The sequence below is a fragment of the Equus przewalskii genome, chromosome 4 (genome assembly GCF_037783145.1).
Source record: "Equus przewalskii isolate Varuska chromosome 4, EquPr2, whole genome shotgun sequence".
NCBI classification, from domain to species: Eukaryota; Metazoa; Chordata; class Mammalia; order Perissodactyla; family Equidae; genus Equus; species Equus przewalskii.
Genome location: NC_091834.1, coordinates 36,889,270 through 36,910,995, shown reverse-complemented (window position 1 = coordinate 36,910,995; position 21,726 = coordinate 36,889,270). Strand labels below are relative to the sequence as shown.

At 38.3% G+C, this 21,726-nt stretch overlaps 1 protein-coding gene across 9 annotated transcripts in view; it reads left to right on the top strand.

Annotated features, from left to right (window-relative positions):
- Window positions 1-13,985, top strand: part of HEPACAM2 (HEPACAM family member 2) — a 35,808-nt gene extending 21,823 nt beyond the window's left edge. For 2 of the 9 annotated variants that reach the window (XM_070615654.1, XM_070615653.1), the window contains exons 5-10: window positions 5,270-5,395; window positions 5,485-5,509; window positions 5,594-5,631; window positions 6,964-7,037; window positions 9,973-10,079; window positions 13,260-13,985. In XM_070615654.1, the coding sequence (XP_070471755.1) occupies window positions 5,270-5,395; window positions 5,485-5,509; window positions 5,594-5,631; window positions 6,964-7,037; window positions 9,973-10,079; window positions 13,260-13,263 (374 nt within the window). In that variant the 3' untranslated portion in view covers window positions 13,264-13,985. Of the gene's footprint in view, window positions 1-5,269; window positions 5,396-5,484; window positions 5,510-5,593; window positions 5,632-6,963; window positions 9,810-9,972; window positions 10,084-13,259 lie in introns of those variants that run through there. The other 7 variants (XM_070615655.1, XM_008526148.2, XM_070615657.1 and 4 more) reach the window with 5 other exon arrangements.
- The last annotated feature ends 7,741 nt before the right edge of the window (window positions 13,986-21,726 follow it).

The following is a 21,726-nucleotide window of genomic DNA, read 5'->3' as shown; positions in this document are numbered from 1 at the left end:
CTCTCTTTATGTTCCTGACTGAGAATATCAGTAAGACTACGATCTTTCTACAAGATATGTCATGTATACAGGATAGTGTGTATTTTCTCATCACCTTAACTAATTTTATGCTATATACAAAGAGATTACCTGGTTTGTTCATGACATGTATATACTTTCATATTAATGAGAAATCATGAAATATCTGTAACTAAAAATAATATGTAGAATATAAGTTTCAAGGAAAAAGTAGTAGTTAAAATAATAAATTAGCATTTGTATTTTGAAAAAATCAATAATTTTATTACCTTAAAGTCTTCCTTGAATGCAGCTGTCCCTACTTTAAAATTTTAATGGGGTCTAAATCACTATTGTGCCATGCACATGCAAATGTTTATGATCAGAATTCAAGGATTCATATTTAGTGAAGAAATTCAAATACATAAATTCTTAGAGTTCCCAAGGGCCACATGGCCATAATTTGAGATTTAGACATGATAGAAATGTTTTTAATCTGTATGTGATCCTAAGAAATCTATCGTTTTTTATATTTATTTCTTGCACATCTTTTCATGAAGCAGAGAATAGGAAAATGACCCAGGGCAGGAAAATGAATTTACCTGTTTCTTCCATCTACCTAGAGATTTCTCAGGTTAAGATCTCTAGGAGATGTAGTTCACTTTGGGTCACCGGAGAAAACGATTGAGGTAGAACTACAGCCCTGAACGACATCCAGACACTGAGACCTTAGGTGACATCCCCATGAGCAACTAGCACAGAATAGCTGTGTCTGTCAGGTGGGGCCATGGTGGAGTGTGGAACCAGCACGCCCCTCAATATGACGCCTTCATCTCCGTAGGGATGTGAATCAGCTGCCATAATCAGTGAACAGGTTGGATGAGAGAGATCGCAGAGCTCCATTCTGATCTAGAAATAGACACGCTGACTGGTAGCATATGGCTGTCCTGTTTTGGGTGCAGTCTCTCAAACAGCAGGGGTGCGATACCATGGATACCACACCTCTTGCCCATATTTGCACTTAATATGTTATTTCATTTTATTTGTTTGCCTAAGGAGGGGGCAAATAGCATTTGCACTAAGGCTTTGGTAAATGAGTCAATCATGTTTAAATAATGGGGTGAACGGCACGCTGTGTGCTAGAAAACTCTCTGAAAGGAGAAAGACTGGGGCTCCTGCAAGTGTCCAGAACTGCGTTTGGGATTTCTGTATATTCTCTGTGGCAGTCGGGTCTGAATTTCCCTGCTATCTTATTTACAAGTTGGGGTTCCGAAAGTCCATCTCTCCTAAACACGCTTGCCTAGAGCTGAGACTACAGTGACTATGCCCCGTGATTTGATCCTTGACATATTTGGCACTTTTTATTTTGGGAAAGGGAGCAAATTCAAATGCTAGACCTGGTAAATCTTGTGTGTTCTGGGACAGAGAAGCAGTGTTGAGAGTAGAGAGCCAGGATGCCCCAGAGGAGAAGGCAGCCTAACAAGAAAGATCGTCTGTTCTGAGGAAAGACTATCCCTATTCCTCATCTCCAGAGGAAGGAGGCTTGGCCTTTGCCGCAGCCAGGGTTTGGGGCTGACAGGCGCTGGCCACTACAGAGTGGTTCTCTGACGTAGGGCAAACAGAGGCCAAGGGGAAGAGAGGCAAGAGGGCAATAAGGAAGGAGTCTAAAGAAAGGAGGAAGTGATGGTAAAGGGAATGAGTGAGATTACTCTGTATGATAGATGTGCAAATTTGGTCATTTTGAGAAATATGTATCAAAAGGGACAAAAAGTTAGAAATGAAGGAGAGGGGAGGAGAAGTGTCTTGTCTAGTGTAAGACATCCATTCTTACTGTGTATTAAACCAACTACCAGGCCTCAAAATCGTGGAAGTACAAAGGACTGATGTATGCCAGAGTATGACTTCCCCATTAGAATGAGAAGTACTCTGAAATAATCATTATTAGCATATTTTCAAGTTTAAGAGAGGAAAAAAGAAAAAGCTGAGACCATACTAAAATGTTTTCCGGCAGTTTTTCTCATGATAAAGTGTATTACAGAAACTTGACTAGAATAAATTAGCATTGAATACTTTTTGAGGGATCAGGAGTTATGGAATTTTGGTGAAGGCAGCCTGGCTGTCAAGAAATGCGAGAGTTGAAGCACATCAAGTCTGGTGTTAGAAAAGCTTAGAGGAAAAACTGAATATATAGGAGCCTACCTGCCAAAAACCATTCTTGGACCACAGATTAACAGGAAAAAATTGAACTTGCAATCAGAAAAAAACCAATGTTCCAGTCTCAGTTCTAGGACTTACTGACTGTGGCAAATATGTTAGTTTCTCTGAGACTATTTCTTCATTTGTACCTATAAATGGTGCTTTCATTGCTTTATTATTTTCATTATTACTGATATGATACCTCTATATCAAATAAATGGGAAACAAATGGGAAACAAATTTACATTTGTTTTTTTTATACACATAATGCTCGTACCTTATGCTCAACAAAAGCATCCCATGAGAATCAATTAACTTTTTATGGAATTAACAATAAAGAGCATTACATATTTGATCATTATTTCAGAATTTTGTGCTACATATACTTTATATCAGTAAAATTTATAACTTTTATATGTATATATGTGCATACATACAATTTCTTTTGAGACTCAGTTACTAGCATGCCACTGGATGTACTGTCCTATTTACATAATAAACTTCATGGAAAACTCTCTGGCTGCCCCAGCTCATATAATATCAGAGCAACAAGAGAACTTAAAGGCCAGTCACTCTAACTTCCTTATTTTACTAATATGAAAATCCAGACCCTCAGAGCCAAGTGGCTCACCCAGAGTTGCCCAGCTCTCTAGAGAGAACGAGCCTGTGAAACAGGAGCCAAATATCTGAAGAAAGGCCGAGATCTCACAAGGAGATAGCCCAAGTGCTAAAGTAGCTACAAAATAAAGGTCAGCTTTCTAACAAGGGGGGGGATAGAAACCATTCTACAAATTATTAACAGAGAGAAAAAGAGGAAAAATAACCTTCCTAATCAGTTTTTTTTTTAAAGATTTTATTTTTTTTTCTTTTTCTCCCCAAAGACCCCCGTTACATAGTTGTATATTCTTCGTTGTGGGTCCATCTAGTTGTGGCATGTGGGACGCTGCCTCAGCGTGGTTTGATGAGCAGTGCCATGTCCGCGCCCAGGATTCTAACCAATGAAACACTGGGCCGCCTGCAGCGGAGCGCGCGAACTCAACCACTCGGCCACGGGGCCAGCCCCCTCTAATCACTTTTTTAGTGTTCTAATCTGGATCTAGAACCAATAAATTGCCATTCTAATTCATTTTATACCGCCTTGAATTTATTTCTTCCATCCAAAATTTATGAGTTTAATTTAAAATCTATTTAAAGACAATAAATATTACACAGGTATTGTAAGCTCAAAGAATGGACATTTTAAGAACACAATTCTTTAAATGCACATCAGAAATTTATAAACTTCTCGTCAGAAATGGTAAAGATTTTTGATAGTGAAAAACAACCTTGCTTAACTCTTGAGGACTTAAGGGGAATAAGCGAACAGCATTATATGGGAAAATCAGAAGAGATAACTCATTTCTACGACTTTTTAACTGGGGTTTGGCATATATGATCTGCACTACATTATGAAGAGGTTGTGGAAAGATTAAAAAATGAATGTTATAGGTAGAAAAGCCAAGAGAAGGTATAGGTCTATGGTGAAAGAAGAAAAAGATGAAGGTTTCCTCCTTATCCTGGCTGCTGGAGACCTTGGCAGAAGCTTTACGATAAAGTGCAGGCTGGGTACTTATTGCAGAGCTGAGTGGCCACCATGTTCTTCACCACACCCAGCTTCTCCAGGCTGTTCTCCATCACTGCAGAACAGAATTGACATCCCATGGCTTTCACTCCCACACTAAGTTGGACAAAGACAGGCAAACTGCCACAATTCGTTTCCACATCAATATCTGATTCACATCTGTTACTCGCATTGGTTGGAGGTCACAACTACTTGCCACTTTATAGATTAACTCTCTGGCTAAACATATTATAGGCTAGATCTGGTATTAACATTGCCATGGTTAATAAGTTGTGTTAAAATAGCATTAAAGGGAGGCAGCACAAAGTGTCAGGAGCCTGGGTTCCCATCTGGACTCTGCCACTTATTACCTGAGTCACCTATGGCAAGCCTCAGCTTCCTCATCTGTAATGGGGGATAATAATAATAATACTCCCCTAATAAAATTGTTGTGAACGTTCAGTGGGTATATGTATCATGCACTCTTACAACAGAGCCTGACATATTGTAAGCACTCAGTAGATGTTAGCTGTTAGCCCTACATTTTATATAGTAATATCAGTAAAGGGAATGACGCAAAACAAAGTAAACTTTAATCACAAGATGGGACTTTAGGGGCCAGCCCTGTGGCCGAATGATTAAGTTTGCATCTCTGCATCAGCGGTCCAGGGTTTCACCGGTTCTGATCCTGGGCATGCACATGGCACTGCTTGTCAGGCCATACTGAAGTGGCGTCCCACATGCCACAACCAGAGGCACTCACAACTACAATATACAGCTACGTACCGGGGGTCTTTGGGGAGAATTAAAAAAAAACAACAAGATGGCACTTTAAAAATTTTCTTGAAATTCACATATACATTCTATTTTACGGATTAAAATTTCTTTACTGGTCCAAAATCAGTAAAGTATATTTGAAATAAACACGTCCCCTCTAGCACCTTTAATCACATACCAACTCCCTAGAAAATTAACATACCTGAATTATGCTAAAAGAGTGAGATGGAAGGAAAGAGAGAACAACCTAACATCTGGGGATGTTTTATACAATGAGATCAAGCAGATCTAAGTTAAATGGTGGTGAACACTATTGAAAAGTAGGACATGAGCTATTTGCTACATCTAGTACAACATATCAGTATTTTCCTGGGCAGCTCACCACATTTCCAATCACAATATCCTCAGAGAGTTCAGTGTGTTCTCTACAGTAAGTGCATTCCTTCCGTTTGATCTCTCGTTCATTCTCTCTCTCTCTGTATATATATACATATTTATGTCTGTGTATTTATGTACATGTATATATTTATATATACACATATGTATAATTGTGTTTTATATGTTTCTGTATACATGTATAATATATATATATTTGCAGTAGTGTCTCACTTAAGATAAAGCATAAACAAATCAAACTACATAGTAATTTACTATTGATCTTTAATAAAAATATTAAAAATATATTTGTCTTTTGTTTAGGACTGGAGAAGCTTGCACAAAAAGGGAAATCTTTGTCCCCTTTAGCAAGTATAACTGGAATATCACTCTTCTTGATTATTTCCATGTGTCTTCTCCTCCTATGGAAAAAATATCAACCCTACAAAAGTAGGTTAAAATTAGAAAAAAAAATTTTTAATGGTTTTATGTATCTACTAAAAAGTATCTTACTGTGTTTCTTTCTTTCTTGGTTTTAGTTATAAGACAGAAGCTAGAAAGCAGGTAATGCATATGTTTCTATGAAAGTTTTCTTGAATGCTTTTTCCTCAGTTATTGATTCACAGAAATGCCAATTTGTCTTTTCAGGCCAAAAATGGAATACAGGAAAGCTCGAACATTTTCAGGTAATGGCCAGGCTGCAAGGGGCTATTATCAATCTTAATGTATATTAATTAATCTTGTTGATATTAATTATTATATCTAACGTTCTGTTTATATAATAGAATTCATATAAGCTAATATTGATATAATGGTAACAGTCCCTTACCTTTCAATAGTCCTTCTCTTTACAAAGTGCTGTCCCTTGTATTGGTTTCATTTAAGTCCCACAAGTCTGTAAGATAAGCCTGAAGGGCACTCTTAACTCCATTTTACAGTCAAGAGAACTAAGGCTCAGAGAGATTGTCACTTGCCCACTGTCACTGGGTTCTGCTGAATTCTATTCCATTGATCGTATTCTTGGTTTGAAAATGCCCAGGGCTCTCCCTCCTTGTGAGTTCCTAAGGCAGCTCAGTGCTGGCAGCTCCATCCCAGGGAGAAGAGGAAAGGGGGTTTGACAGGTTTGCAGCTTCTCAGGCCCCCCGCTTGCCCCTCATTGCCATCACTGCTGACTACCTACTGAGTGGTTACAAGTTCACAATCATGTTTTTGCTCAGGCCTCAGAGTCACACGGAGCTGGGTTTCAGCCCCATATATGCCACTTTACCCCAAAGTCACTTTGGGAAAATTTGTTACCTTTCCTGACCTCAACTTCCTCATCTATATAATAGAGATAATAACTTCCCCCCAGAGTTGCTATGAGAATTAAATACAATGATGTAGGTGGACTGCCTAATACATGCCTGGATGCTTAGTAAGTGCAGGTCTGCTTCCCCTTGTCTAGTCGTTTCTCACAAATAGGAGAATGTCAGAGTCCAGCCCCAGAGACTATCTCGTTCCTCCCAACCACTATACTCCCGTCATTTTACTGATGATAGTAAATTGCTATTGTATTGGTTTATATTTTGAATATATGGGCAGCTATAGTTATTTATTCTTATTAGTCCTGGTGGTCTCCGTTAGATCAAGCAGGGTGCAGTAGATATTATGGGTGGATTAAGAGCCACTATGACTGCCAGGCTGAAGCCTTAATGTCCGTAAGCTTCTGGTAACTGAGAGTTACAAAGGACAAGCCTGCCCACCTGTGTTTATTTGATGTGTTTATGTAATACACTGTTCCCACGTCAGGCTCTAAAAATAATTGGTCCAGTTCAGTTTCAATTCTCAGCTTCAGAAAGAGTGATTTCCAACACTGCTTAGTGGCAATATAACTAGAGGGGATTAGGAAATGTTAAATTCGTTTTATACACATACCACTTGAAGCAAACAATAAAGATAAGTTTTACAAAGGTTTGAAAAGAAAAACAATAGCAATTCCAGGCATTTGGTTTGTAAGTAGTATTTGTTTTCCATTTCAGGCCATGAAGATGCTCTGGATGACTTCGGAATATATGAATTTGTTGCTTTTCCAGATGCTTCTGGTGTTCCTAGGGTTGGTTTTCCTAGTGGCTGATTAGCCAAAAAGTAGAATTCTGCTTCAGCAGAGGTGTAAACAGCATTCACTTAAGCCCTCGGACAGTATGGTCAAATGGCTACATTACCCTCAGCAGTGTTTACTCACTCTACAATGAATGACATTGCTGGATCCGGGGAGCTAAAGCGCCTTTCTCAGCCTTTATAAATAAGGCTAACACGCACAAGGAAGTTACACTAATTCATAAACATTCTTTACTTGGTAAGCTCAGTGAAGAAAGAACTAACTGGGTTCAAGGTCAACAGAACTGAATAAATCAGGAGACCCTGATTTAAATCATTCTGCATCGCTTTGATGACCGCAGCCTGTCACTTCACTGAACTTTCTGTTCCCCAGTTTCCCCTTCATTTTCCCCTCATTTCTCTTGAGGAAATTGCAAAGACAATTGAGCATACCCTTGAAGGTACCATATAAACCCACAGTATGCAGGTACATATCTTTATTTTTATCCTAAAGGTACCTGAGATGTGAGAGGGGGAGCTTTTAAACAGTTGAAGCCATTTTTTTGGTCTGCAAAGACCGGGTCTTTTAAACGAATCGCTTTTGTCTAACAGGCATGCAGAATGTTTCTCTCAGCTAATCAGCTCATTAACATTTCTATAGATTTGTGTAGGACCAATCTTTCCTCTGCTTCCTTATTCTCCTAATTCTGTAAGGAAGGGGCCATAAACTGACTACTTGCTTCTGGGCATTTTCATTTCCTCTTTTTTGAAGAACTGTTTGTCATTAGGGATTGGTTACCTCCCTTGTTCAGAGAACTCTATCCATGTGTGAGGTTCATCCAGTAAGTTTCCTGGACATTACTTCACAAATGCCATGTGAGTAATGGAGGGGGTTGATTAGATTTGACCCTCCTAAGGGTGAGTCAAGAGCACCAGTGCCCATGTCATCACAGATGAAGGGCAGAACTTTTGCAATGCCCTATTCAGTCTCAGATAAGATTGTCTCACCCTTCACTTCTACAACCAGAAAAGACAAAAATAAATATTTGGTGGATCAGTTATTTCAAACAGCTTCTCTCCGTGGCAGAAAGCACCCCTCTCAGGTGTGGCTTTTAAACGGAAGAGCAGGAAACTGAAGAGCTGATAAGACTTGGAATTGAATTTTTGAAGTCAGGAGTTTATTTAAAATAATGCACAGTTTTTATTCCTAGGAATTCATTAGAAAGGAGTGAGATCTACGTAAGAAACTTTAAATCTAACCTTGTCGTTAATCAGTATTTAGTTGTAAGATTTATTGTGAGAACCTCTATTTGCTCAAAATACTACAATCCTCAAGACTTGAGGCAGAGAAATGCATGCTTTGATTATATATCAGAAGCCCCACTTATTTCTGTCATAATTAGAATAACTTGATTTGCAGCCGTGCCCATCTTCAAAGCTGAAAACTCCTGATGAATCAGCTGAGGTTCTTCATCGGTGGTATCAGGTGCTTTGGATGGAAGTGAGAAATCAACAGCAACCACCAAAGGAGGAGATGAGGGCCAGAACATGAGTAGGAGGATCTGTGTGAGAAGGAGCCAGAATGGCAGTTATGTGTGAAGATTAGCAGCTGAATACAACCGTTTCAAGAAGAAAAGGGAAAATAATAATAAAACCAAGGTCTCAAAATGGATGTTAGGAAAGGAAATAAGTTGAATTACTAACTTTTTGAGTTTTTAAAAATCAGATGCATCTCTTAGCTTGTTGTGATATGTGTGCAGATGGAATACTCCTCTCTATTTGCTGTACAATTCACTGTCCATTTTGCACGTCTTTGGAGGGTTGGACAGAAAGCAATGGCATGAAATGTACAAATTTATTACTTTTTAACAGCTCTAGTGTGACATGAGTTAGTTATTATCTATAGAGTGCATTTATCATAGCCCCTGAACACCTCCCTACCAAAGAAAACCAAGAGTTGATCTCAAGTACAAACTGTAAACCAAAAATCTCCTTGATACAGAAAGGATGGGATGAAACTCATATCCTAGGACTGCCCATGAGAACTTTAGCAAGTGGATTGGAAACAGGAAATTTCAGAAAAACATAAAGCTAAGATCTTCCAATATAACCTAGCAGGTCAAACTGAGGTGAGAGAGAGAACTCCTCAGATGATTTATCAAGGGCCGAGTCCTCTAGGTGGAGCTATATAAATATAAAGAACAGAAAGAGGTTGGAAGTGTGATGAAAATAGGAAGAGTTTGGGATGAGGAGGGGAACCAGACTTTAGCTAAATAATTGGAAAGCAATGTTTACAGGAAGAAGAAAATTATCAAATACAAAGAAAGGGAGTTAATCAAACATGAATGCCACTTTCAATAAAATATATCTTGATTTTTATCTGACGGGAATACACTACTATACTTTCCACATTCATCCAAGCCCCATTACTGCATTCAAACTAAAACATCTCCCTTTGTGTGTTCTATATTTCTTGGTACTGTCTTTACAAACTTGCAATGTGATGAGGGCTTTTGACTGTACATTATTCTTTCTTTTCAACAATTATTGCACACATAATTGGCAAATAGGGTCAAAAAGATAATCGAGATGTAACGTAAAAGATAGTAATATATGCTCTCTGATTCTAAACTTTCCTGATATCTTCTCTTTTGCTACTTTTTCTTTCTGTTGTATTCCCTTTACAGTACTGCCAGCTTTTTTCTTAAATGAAGAAAAAAAGTGATGGTTTAGTCAAGCTATTCCTCTTCTGACCTCATAGCTATGCTGCTGCACAGACTACCATAGGGTAAGTGCAGGGAGCTGTAGCAAGGAGGAAATGAACATTGTAGGGAAGATAAACAGTTCCAGTTCTCTAACCATCACTACTTCCAGTTGCTTTCAACTATGCAGCATAGTGGAAATACTATTTACTAGTCCGCTAATTTCTTTTAATGTGCCACATTTTCTAGATGCCAAGGTCTGTTCCAGCCTCTGATAGTATATCAGGACAAGATTTGCACAGTACAATTTATGAAGTTATTCAGCACATCCCTGCCCAACAGCAAGACCATCCAGAGTAAGTATGAATTTGCATTTGGTGTTATGTTGCTTTGGAGAGATTTGGCTTTCAGCTCCTGCTTTCCCCAGAATTTATTGAAAGGCTCAGAAGAAAAATATTAAAATGGGAAATTATAGCCTCTGTACATTTGAACACACTTCCCCACCTGAAAATAGTTTTAAGAAATAAAACAGGCAAACACACAAGTGTCTTCTGGGGCTGTGCACTTGGGCCTGTGGGCTAGATGCAGATCTCTAGAATCCAACATTTCCCCCAGTGAATCCAAATCCGGGTGTGAAAGGGATCTTTAATCCAGTTCTCAAGCCATCTTAGTTATCTGGGTGATTTTCCAGTGGCTATGGTGGTTTTAGAATGAATGATCTGTCACTACAAATAGGACCAGGAAAAAAACCCTACAAAATGTGCACAACACTGTCACCATCAAATGCCCAACCTCTCACAGATACAAAGCAATCTACCCCCAAGTGAAGAGAACCACAATGAGGACTGGCCTCGCACCTGGAGATGATAAAACCTGAGCTGAGGCCAAAGCCAGGAAACTACTTATTGAGTTAACCTCAGGGCTGACACTAAGGAGTTGCCCTCCCTTCCCGCCGTGGAGAAACTAAGCCTACAGCCTTTTGAAATGATGAAATGAACTTCCCTTTTTTCTGCGCAGTAGCTGCCTGTAGGCATAACTGCCACAAATCATCTTCCATCATTTCTTTATTTGTCATTTATTGACTTTGAAAAGAACATCAACAACCACACAAAGGAACTTCCCCTCTGGCAAAAGAAACAGTTCCAGCAAAGTAATTCATGCACACCTCTGGGTAAACACCAAAAATAACAGCTAGCAGTGGATGAATTCATGGGAAATCATCTTAGGGGAGGACACCCGGTCCTGGGGGAGCTGTGCGGTCATTTAAGGGCTAAAGAAGACGCAAGAGCCCCTCAGAGGATCTGGTCAGTGCATTCCTTCTGGTCTCAGGGAGCCTGGAGAAAAGAGAGTCAGGGAAATTAAAAGCAGGCCTGTTGGAGCTAGGAAATTCTGGTTTGAAAAGAAAAGAAAATCATTTTAAAGCATTATATTATTAATCTAGTGGAATAGAAGAATAGAATATTATTCCATGACAGTTAAAGAAGAAAAAAAAAAACTCTCTAAAATAGTACCTAACCCTCCTTACTTTCTGGAGTAGAAAATTCAGGGATCTTTTTCTTTGTTAAATATAAGGAATAGAAAGGATTTTGAGAGTGTGCCTGCTTCCAAATTTTGAGATTGTATCCAATTAAAAATTTTATTTGTTTTTCTATATGTCCTTTATTCTACGTATGATTTTTTTTTTTCAGTTAGAATGCAAACAGGGCCAGCCCCATGGCCAAGTGGTTAAATTCGTGCGCTCTGCTTCAGTGGCCCAGGGTTTCACCAGTTCAGATCCTGGGCATGGACACGGCACCGCTCATCACCACTGAGGCGGCGTCCCACATAGCTCAACCAGAAGGACCTACAACTAGAATATACAGCTATACTGGGGGGCTTTGAGGAGAAGAGGAAGGGAAAAAAAACACAAAGATTGGCAACAGATGTTAGCTCAGGTGCCAATCTCTAAAAAAGAAAAAAACACCGAGTGAAAACTTGAGGTTTAAGGCTTATAATAATTAAATAAATGCTGATTTTAAACTGTGGGATATGGCAGCTACAACTTCAGAACATAAAGTGATTAGGTTGGTTTTGCATGTAAAAAAAAATCACCTTCCTGAAACTAGACTATTTCAAATATGAGCAATATCTTTAGAATTTCTTGGGAATATAAAACTTTATTTCAGAAATAAACTTTGAAGGTTGAAAATAAAGCAGAAATGTTCTTTTCAGGCACATAAAGGACTATTCAAAACTTCTATTGGGGACATGCTCCTTCTAGGGGCAGTCAACCCAAGGGCACCAACTCACACTCCCATCCCTTGGCCTCTCCTCACCTCCTTCTTCCCAGTTTTCTCAGCCTTTTCTTGCTTCCCTTTTTGTGTGTGTGTCTTCCCATGATTCTCTCTGCCTTTACCTCCATCCATTGATATCTTTCCTCTCTGAATCTGCCCTTCTCTTTTCTTGGCTTCCTCTGTACTCTGTCTCCTCTCCCTCTAATATCTCTATTAAAATTTTCCTCCTCTGTTTCTCTTCCAACTCATCCTAAAGGGGAGCTAACATTTTTAAAAGTGTTATTTTCTTTGAATGCAGATTTATGTTACCTATTCTAAATTTTAAAGGCAAACAAGTAGAATGTTTTCCTGTTATTTCATCAGACACTGTTTTGCACTTATTTTACTTACAGTCAAACCACAAACATTTCCAGGACATTAACTATGTGCTCGGGATAGAGATTAAATGAGACTGGCTTTTAAGGATATCATAATTTAGTGGGCTCCTGCTTGCTTATTTTAAGTAAAGACTAGTGGGCCTTAGTAGAATAAATATTCCTCAATAAAATAAATATTGCCTAAATGTGCAGAGACCATTTTTCTCTCCTGATTGCCTATGGTTTTATTGTCTAGATCCAATGAAATTCAAAGATCAATTTCATGAATAATGCAGGTATTACAGGTGGTTAATGAATCTCTCTCATCCCCTCTTTCCAAAGTGAATACCAGCTCTGGGTAAAGAATAGTAATTTTCCGCTTTCTTTTACCTCTATTTGGTGGTTGCTTCTGAGATAGGAAAGACAGCCAAAAAATTTTTTCTGTGTCTCTTAGACTATTCTGGCAATGTTCTCTTCATAACTACATGTATCTATTACCTAATTGGACTGATGTTTAACAAATTGTTAAGTTGGCCTGTGTTCATATTCGAGTACTCAGCCCGATTATTTGTTTATTGAACTTATGGCTGCATTTATTTAAATTCTGTCAGTTGACCTCATTAAATGTTCTTGGCATGGTTTGTCTTGAACCAAAGACTGGCTGTTAGTATCTTAAAAATAGGACATTCAAGTACGTAAACCTTTAGATTCAGAAGGAAATTATCTACAGAATTTAATGATTGCTTATTCATACTTATTGGTTTATAAATGTAATTTTCTTGAACTAGTTCAAAGCACTCATATTATTCATAGCTATGGAAAGGAACAAGAGAATTTGAAGTACTTCTACCTGTAGAATTGGAAGTCTGTAGAACATTTTACATATCTTATGACATCTCTTTGCCAGGTGAGCATTCGTGTGCAAAGCAGTGCATTGGAGTGAAATAATGAAGGAACATTTTTGAGGAAAAACAGTGAAAATGTATACTCATCCGGAATCAGTGAAGAAATCAAACCCTATGCCCCTTACTCATTTTTCCTTTTAAATGCAGAATAGAGTCATTTATAAAAACTGGACTGCAGGTTTTCCAACACACACGAAGCATTGTGTACAGAGGATGATGTGGTGGGGAGATAGTCTTCAGTGATCAGTCTTATCACGCTGACTGGGAAGAAGAAAAGGATGGGGCTTTCCACTTTTTTAGTCTCAAGTTTCTCTAAAAAGTTCAGTAGTTCTAATCTGTACTTTTACTTCCATCAACATTGACACTATCCTATCTAACCTACAAATGTGGAAACTTTATATTTCTAAAATTTTCAGCAAGCTTTGTTTTATTAAATTCTCATTACTGTTAAGATTGCCATATTTATTTTTTTATTTCATTCCCAAATTTCCTTCTTGCTATTTGTGCCACAGAATGATAAGGGTGGAGGATGGCTATCCCAAGAGCAGCACTGTGCCTTCTTCTAGGTTGTTGATCATCAATGACGTTTTTGAAAAGACTTATAAAACACTGAAGAAAAAGACTTAGTAAAGTCTTATTTTTATTTTTTTCAAGGAAAGATGGATTCAAATAAATTATTCTGTTTTTGCTTTTATATGGCCTTGATTTTTTGTCTTGTAGAGTAAAAATTTACATAAAAGTCAGATTGTAGAATTAGATTTTTTATCCTTATTTCGCCACATGCAATAAAGTATAGATTGTAGAGAACTACTGAAATAAGAATCTTGCTCTCTCATGGCTTCATGCTTGGAATTTTTACTTTATTAAATTGTTGATTCTGGGAAATGTCTTCTTCCTTGTTTACTGCTGTATTAAAAATAACCAGTTAGAGACCAAATGGTAGAATTAGAAAACACCATTTTACAACCCCCAAAGATATCAGATAAAACTACTAGGTGACTAAGGGTCAGACTGCAGAAACTCTGTGAGGGGAAGGCCACCTGAGGCCTAGAGAGAAGAAGATATACCAAGTGGCCCAAGGCAACTGCTCCGGGTACAGTGAGGCCCAGAGAGTGGAGACAGAATGGTCTTCTGAGTCTTGCAGATCTTGAAGATGAAAGAGGAATATTTATGTTTAATAACATTGGCTGCAAACACTCTGACCTGGCAATGCCACTCTTTAGGATTTCATTCTAGAGAAATAAAGGTAGAAACAACCCAAATATCCAACAGTAGAGGATTTTAAAATAACATTAATGACATTAGATCTGTACAGTGGTTCACATTGCAACTATTAGAAAAGAAAATATATGGTTATATTTACTGACTTTACGTTTCATGGTCTATTATTTTCTGCAGAAGAAAGAAATCAAAATACCATTTCTTTTTTCAAGTGTCTCAAGTGAACCACTATATTTACACTGTACCTCTCATAGTCTCGTAGAAGCACATGGTAAAAGGAAAATTAAGACAACCCCTTCCTGGTGTTCTTTCTCTACCACCATTATATATTTTTCTGCTGGAAAAGTCCATCAGTCCTACCACAAATATTTTCTCCTGCATTTGGTAAAAAAGTATTTTATCTAATTAGAAAAGGAATTCATGCCCATTGTAAAAAATATATATATACTTGGAAATGCAGAAGGCTAACCATAAGACAATTAAAATCACTTGTAGAGAGTACATCTTAAATGTTCCCACGAAAAAAAAATTGTAATTATGTGAGATGATGGATGTGTTAACTAACCTTATTGTGGTAATTATTTCACAATATATACACGTACCAAGTCATGACACCTAAAACTTACACAATGTTATATGTCAATTATATCTCAATAAAGCTGGGAAAATAATATAAAATCACTTGTAATCTCACCTCTCAGAAATAGTGTGTTAGCATTTCCTAGATTGGTTATGCATTTGTTTATTCATACTCCTTCCAGTTCCAGGAAGGATTTATGGTAGCTCATATAAATGCATATTATAACAAGATAAAATACACCCCCAAAAGAATAAAGTTGATAAAGAAAACAGAATGAGAGAACAATGAGAGTTTACAAAGGCAAGGTAAAGGCAGAAATGAGGTTAATAACTAGTATGATGAATTCCCTTTCATTTGTGAGTAAGGTTTTATATCACCGAGATCACACAGCATGTACAGGTGGATGTGGAAGGAGGGGCTTCTAAGCTGAATACAATTTCTAATTGTCAGAGCCCAAGAAAGGTTGCAATCCCTTTACAGGGCTAGGAGAGAGCAGGTCAGCTTTCTCAGTCACCCAGTTGCCCAGGTCCATTCACCTTTCCCCTCCTTTCTCAGTCTTGAATCCCCTCTCTCCCTGAGGCCATTGCAACTCTTTTTTTTTTTTTTTTAATGGCATCAGTTATTTTATTTTATTTATTTTGGTGAGGAGGATTGGCCCTGAGCTAACATCTGTTGCCAATATTCCTCTTTTTGCTTGAGGAAGATTATCCCTGAGCTAACATCTGTGCCAGTCTTCCTCTACTTTGTATGTGAGACACTGCCACAGCATGGCTTGATGAGCAGTGTGTAAGTCCATGCAACTCTTACTTGGAGAGCAGATACTAACTACAATGAGCCATGGCTGCATCTTGGTGTTGCCCTTCCTAGACCCAACCCTGGAAAACTTTAAACCATAGACACTCTTAAACAGCCTTTTCTTCAACAGGTAATAGTATAGTCACACGACTCACAAATCAAAATCCTATAAAAAGTATGCACCAAGATAGCCGTTTTTATTAGTTTTTGGTTTTGGTTTGGGGTTTGGCTATTTTTGTGTATCCCTCCAGAGTTTCTCACCACAAGCCAAAGGAAACACAAACATATATTCTTATTTTTCCAATTCACTTTTCAATCACTTGTAAGTCCTCTCATTTCTGTATCTCTCTCATACTCACAAAAATATACAGACTCTTAGAGCATGGTTCCGCTCAAAGCAGCCAGGAATTGCTGAAGGGAGAAATATTAAAGGATCTAGAATCCAATTAACTTTTGCTGTCATTGGTGTGTGACACTGGACGACTCACTGCTTTCTAGTAAATAGGGATGGAAATCTCACAAATTAACCAAGGTTTCCAAGGGGAGTGATGAACCAAACCCAGATGTTCACTTAATTAACAAATTAACAAATCAGCCTAAAGTGCTTTCCTTCTTACTAATCATAATCCTAGCTGTTGTTAAAATATTTAACTTTACATTGCTGCTTCTAACTTGGAATAGAATCATATTCCTACTGCTTCTTATTTTTCAAGAGTATATCCTACTGGTAGATTTTTAAGGAATAAGTTAAAATACTGATGAATAAAACACAGTTTTCCTTGTTTTTCTGGCATCTTCCATGCACTTCCATGTTAACAATACAGCTGCAATTAAAAAAACTGCACAAATAACCTTCAAAGAAGGTCCATGTGATTCCTTAGTTCTACAAAATCATGCACCTTATAAAATTTTGTTAAAATAATAAATTGAGGGGCTGGCCCGGTGGCGCAGTGGTTGAGTTTGCACATTCCACTTCTCAGCAGCCTGAGGTTCACTGGTTCAGATTCTGGGTCTAGACATGGCACCACTTGGCAAAAGCCATGCTGTGGTAGGCGTCCCACATATAAAGTACAGGAAGATGGGTATGGATGTTAGCTCAGGGCCAGTTTTCCTCAGCAAAAAAAAAAAAAAACAAAACAAAGGAGGATTGGCAGTAGTTAACTCAGGGCTAATCTTCCTAAAAAAATGATAACAATAATAATAATAATACATTGAGTGATAACATTGCATATAGGGAGCTATTTTACTATATATTATTAAAGATTTAATTTATTTTTAGAAAGTTTTTTTATTTTCTGCTCCTATATAGCTATGCATCCCTATGAATTCCTGTCATTCTTATATATTCCTCTAAAGTTCATGTTGAAATACATATGAATGTGTATGTTTTAGTTTCACGAAGCTGTAAGAAAGCAAAGTTTTCTTCCTCGTAAGCAGACACGGAAATCAGACACAGCACTTGGACTTAATACTGTTACTCTCCTTCCTTCTCATCTCCCAGGGACTGCCATGTTAACCGCAAAGTTTATAAACACTTTCACATCCATTACCTCCTTTGATCTTCACAAGAATCTTGTGAGCCAGAACAAGCATGCCCACTTTACAGATGAGGGAACAAAGACTCAGGAAGTTAAAAAACTTTCCTAAAGTCATCAAACCAGTGAGTGGCAGAGTGATCCTTAAACCGCACCTCTGCCTCCAAGTCCAGGCTCTATTCCAACACACCACGCAATTTCTCTGGACACTGCATCCTGGAGTGGATTGCACACCAGTTTTTCTTCCGTCAGCCTTACCTTGGGAACTTCGTTAGTTTTAAATACCATTGGGCCCCCAGGAAATAGTTTGTTTTTTGTTTGTGTCTGAGAACTTTCTCATTTGAATATGCTCCTAGAGAAGATGACAGCTCAGTTGTTCACCATACAATAGGGCATAAACTGGAAGATTGCTTCTTCCCTGCAGCAGAATTCCACTTTAGGTTTATGACAGAGGCTTTTTGAAGCTTCAGAGAAGTCAGTTCTTTAAATCCTACAAAAACCAGCTGTCCCAGGGGGTGGGGACTTCAGAGTCCCCTCTCTCCCATCAGAGCCACCGCCCCGCCATGGCATCCATCCCATCATACACACCTTAGAACACAGACAATAAATGGTTTTTGAATTGTACTGAATAGGATTACCTGCCCTCTGTATATTTAATGAAGATACCATCTCAAATGACAGGAAGCTCAAATGCAAGGTGGACTCCAGGACTGGTTTTTAATGACTCATCAAGAACCCAAGTTCTATTCTGTCCTCATGGTTGCAGAATGGCTGCAGCAATTCCAGAAGTGACATCCAGACAACACAAAATCCAGAATATGGAAAAAGCCATCTTTTCCTACGTCATTTCCTTAGGTGTTAGGAAACCTTTCCCAGCAGCCTCCACCAGAGTTCCAGTAGTGTTTCTTTGGCCATACTACAAGTCCTTTCCTAAATGAATTACTGGCAAGAGGAATGGGATTACCTTGATTGATACAGTACTCAGAATTTACTCCCCTGGAGATGGAGATGTCCCCAGAAGCACATGGCTGGATAGAGGAACAGTGGATATCTGAATAAAACCAGAAGTTTTCATGGAAATGAGTAATAAATGGAAATGGATGCAAGAATGAGATCAAAAGCAAATAAAGAAGGAAACACCCTTGAAAACAGCAGCTTCAGGAAATTAAAGAGAAGCCAGGGAAGGTTAAGCAGCTGTAGTTAAGAGAGCAAGACGAGAACTTGGAAAAAATTCTTTAAGGATAATCTGGGCACACTTGGAAAAGGCAGTGAGAGAGAGAAACTGAAGAGGAATTTTATTGTTGTGTCTCCATAAATATCTAGGAAAGAGGGTGGCCCTATATATTCTGGTTCCTGCTGAGGGAGGTTCCTGTGCTTACAGTGACCACCGCCCAAAACCACATTTTCTCAGACAGTTCTATTTTAGTGAAACTTTATTAGTCTAATTAATATACTTACTACATCATTAAATTTAATTTTTTAACTGTTTTATATTAAGAAATTTACCAATTGGGAGTCCTGATTCTTGGTTTTTAAACCCTCAGTGTAGAGACTAACCTGCCAAGCAATCATAATTGGATGTTAATAGTCAAATATATTTGCTGGATCCCATATCCATCAAACATCCATTGACCTCGATTTAGTTTCCCATGTCATGAAGGAAACTGCCCACCTTCTCCCCACCGTTCCAACACACACTTAAAATGCATTCATTTCACATACTACTCTCAATTTGAATAATGTGCCAGTTGTGACCATACATGAAAAGCTCTTATCTGCCTCCTTGTCCTTCTGGAAAATTCCTGTTTACTATTCAAGATTATCAGTGCCAATATCACCTCTTCTATGCAGCCACCCTAGTAATGCCCAGTACCCTTATATGGTCCCATAACACTGCCCACAAAACTCTGTTGGAGCCCTGGTCATTGTCTGCTTTCCCCTACAAGACAGTGGATGAAATCATTTAGTTACTAGGTTACAAGCGTAGAAATGATATCGCAAACTACTAGGGTGTATGTCTGTGCGAAACCAAACACTGTTTTTTGTTCCCAGTCCTGGTTGTCTAAGCTGTAACATGAGAGAGTAGGACCAAACAAGCTCTTTAATTTCTTTAAGTTCCATGGCCTATGATTTATTAATTTACTAAAAATATCTGTATCTTCTTAGCAGACAGATATTGGAAGGTCCAGATCTCTTAACCAAACTGCTGCCTTTGCCTAAATACCTGAACCAGGAACTAGACATAGATGCTTTGTTTCCTCATTGGAGAACTCAGCCTGGTGCCTCACTTGTACCCAGGTGTGTAGGTTGTGTAAGCAGGTGTGTAGGGCCTCGCCTTCCACTGAAGTTCCAGCTGTCATGGGCTCCCACTCACTCCTAGGCCCAGGGACCATGGACACCCCTAGCTTCCCCGGCCGGAATCACCCAGCACCAAGGGGACTTCTTCTGCTTATCATTTTCATGCAGCACTACTTAGTCTAAGTACCAATGAGTAATTACACACACAGTGTAGAGTGATGCCAGTAAAATGATGTCTTTTTCTAGTCAGTATTTTTGGACTTTTTTCTTTTTCAAGTTATCCATTTAAAGGAAGAGAACAAGAAACCAGCCTAAACACCTATCAACGCAAGGGACCAGTTAAATACTAGTTACATCAAGTTAGTGCACTCTGTAGCTATTAAAAAGTAAGAAATAAATCTAATTGTAATAACATGGGGAAAAGTTCTGTACATATTATTAGCTGAAAGACAATATGTCACAGGTCAGTTTCATGGTATGATTCCTTATGTGGATAAAAAATTTCTTTATGCAAAGAAAATATTGGGTAGGAAACATACTAAACTATCAATGGTAGCAAACTCTGGAAAGAATGGAGTAGTGAGTGGAGAGGTTTAAATGTTTTTCTTTTTTACTTTACAGAAATGTGTACTGCTTGATACATATGTTTACAGTAGTAAAAGACAAAAACATTTATATGAGGAGAACCTAACATTCTAATCACACATTTGGCTGAATTCCATTTGTTCAACATTGTTCTGTCTTCTTCATTTACACTCTTTTTCTTTCTCTCCATTTTTCTTGTCCCTTTCCTCCTGGTTTTCCTTCTTTTTTTCTGATTTTATTTCTCCTCGTTATATTCCATATCGTCTGGCCTTTAATTTCCTTTCTCCCTGTCCCCAAGCTGGAGCCCTGAAAGGGGGAAATCAGAAAGTGTGAACAGGCAACATTTTTGTTAGGTGGCACCTCTGGGCATGGCCCAAGGCTCCCCAAATAGATGATTCTGAACCAACTCTGATTCTGGCCAACTGAAAGGAACTGTGGCCAAGATGGAAGGACATCAAGATTCAGAAACTGGAAATAGAGATATTTAAAACAAAATTTTATGACTGAAACCCAGAATTTTCTTTCTTCATCAAGACGTGTAGAGATCTGGCTTTAATGGGCTGGTCATTCCTCCCGCTGGACTGTAGAGGAAGGAAGAAGGGTGAAACCTGGAGTTATGAAGCCTGGTCACCAAGAGAAGAGGGGGCCGTTACCATGGCAACTGCAAGGTTAGTCAGAAGGGTTAGTGAAAGATATAAAATACTTGGGTTCTTGCTTCTAATGGCTAAAAGTCTATGTCTTTGAACTGAATTAAACTGAATCAAATCAAATCGAATTGAATTGAATTGAATTAAAACACATTGAATTGGAACACAAAAGACTAACCTGAGGCAAAGGCCTTTCATGGATTCACTTAATCAATTTATAGTTGCAATCTATTGTGCAATATATGCCAACCTCTGCTGGGGACTTAGAATATATTCTCCCTTAACCCTCAGAATAACTATATGAAACATTATCCCTACATCTTCATCTTCATATAGATGAAGAAACTGAGATTCAGAGAAGTTAGGTCACCCCTCCAATGTCATCAGCTAATGAGTAAATGTCTGTCTCACTTTGAGCTCGCCCCTAGCCAATCCAGCAAAGACTACTTTGTGAAATTAAGTGGGAGGCTTCGTGAAGCCATGTGTTTACTTACAATGTCTGCAGCTGAAGCCTCTATGCTCTCCAGGATTAAATAGTTGTGGAACATTAACTATTCCATTTGTTCAGTGCCGAGGTGGCTTCCAGTTTACAGAAGGAAACTAGAAAAAAATGGAGAATTTTTTTTAAGAAAGTAGAGTCAACAAGCTGGAATCAAAAGGAGTATGTCTCTTTCAATATGTATACAATATATACAGATATAAACATAAAAATGTTTATTTCTATAAAGAAACATCTATATAAATATTTATATATTCAGGCTATGTTTCCATTGCAGAGAGGCAGACTGCAAACTACTTTATCTTCAGA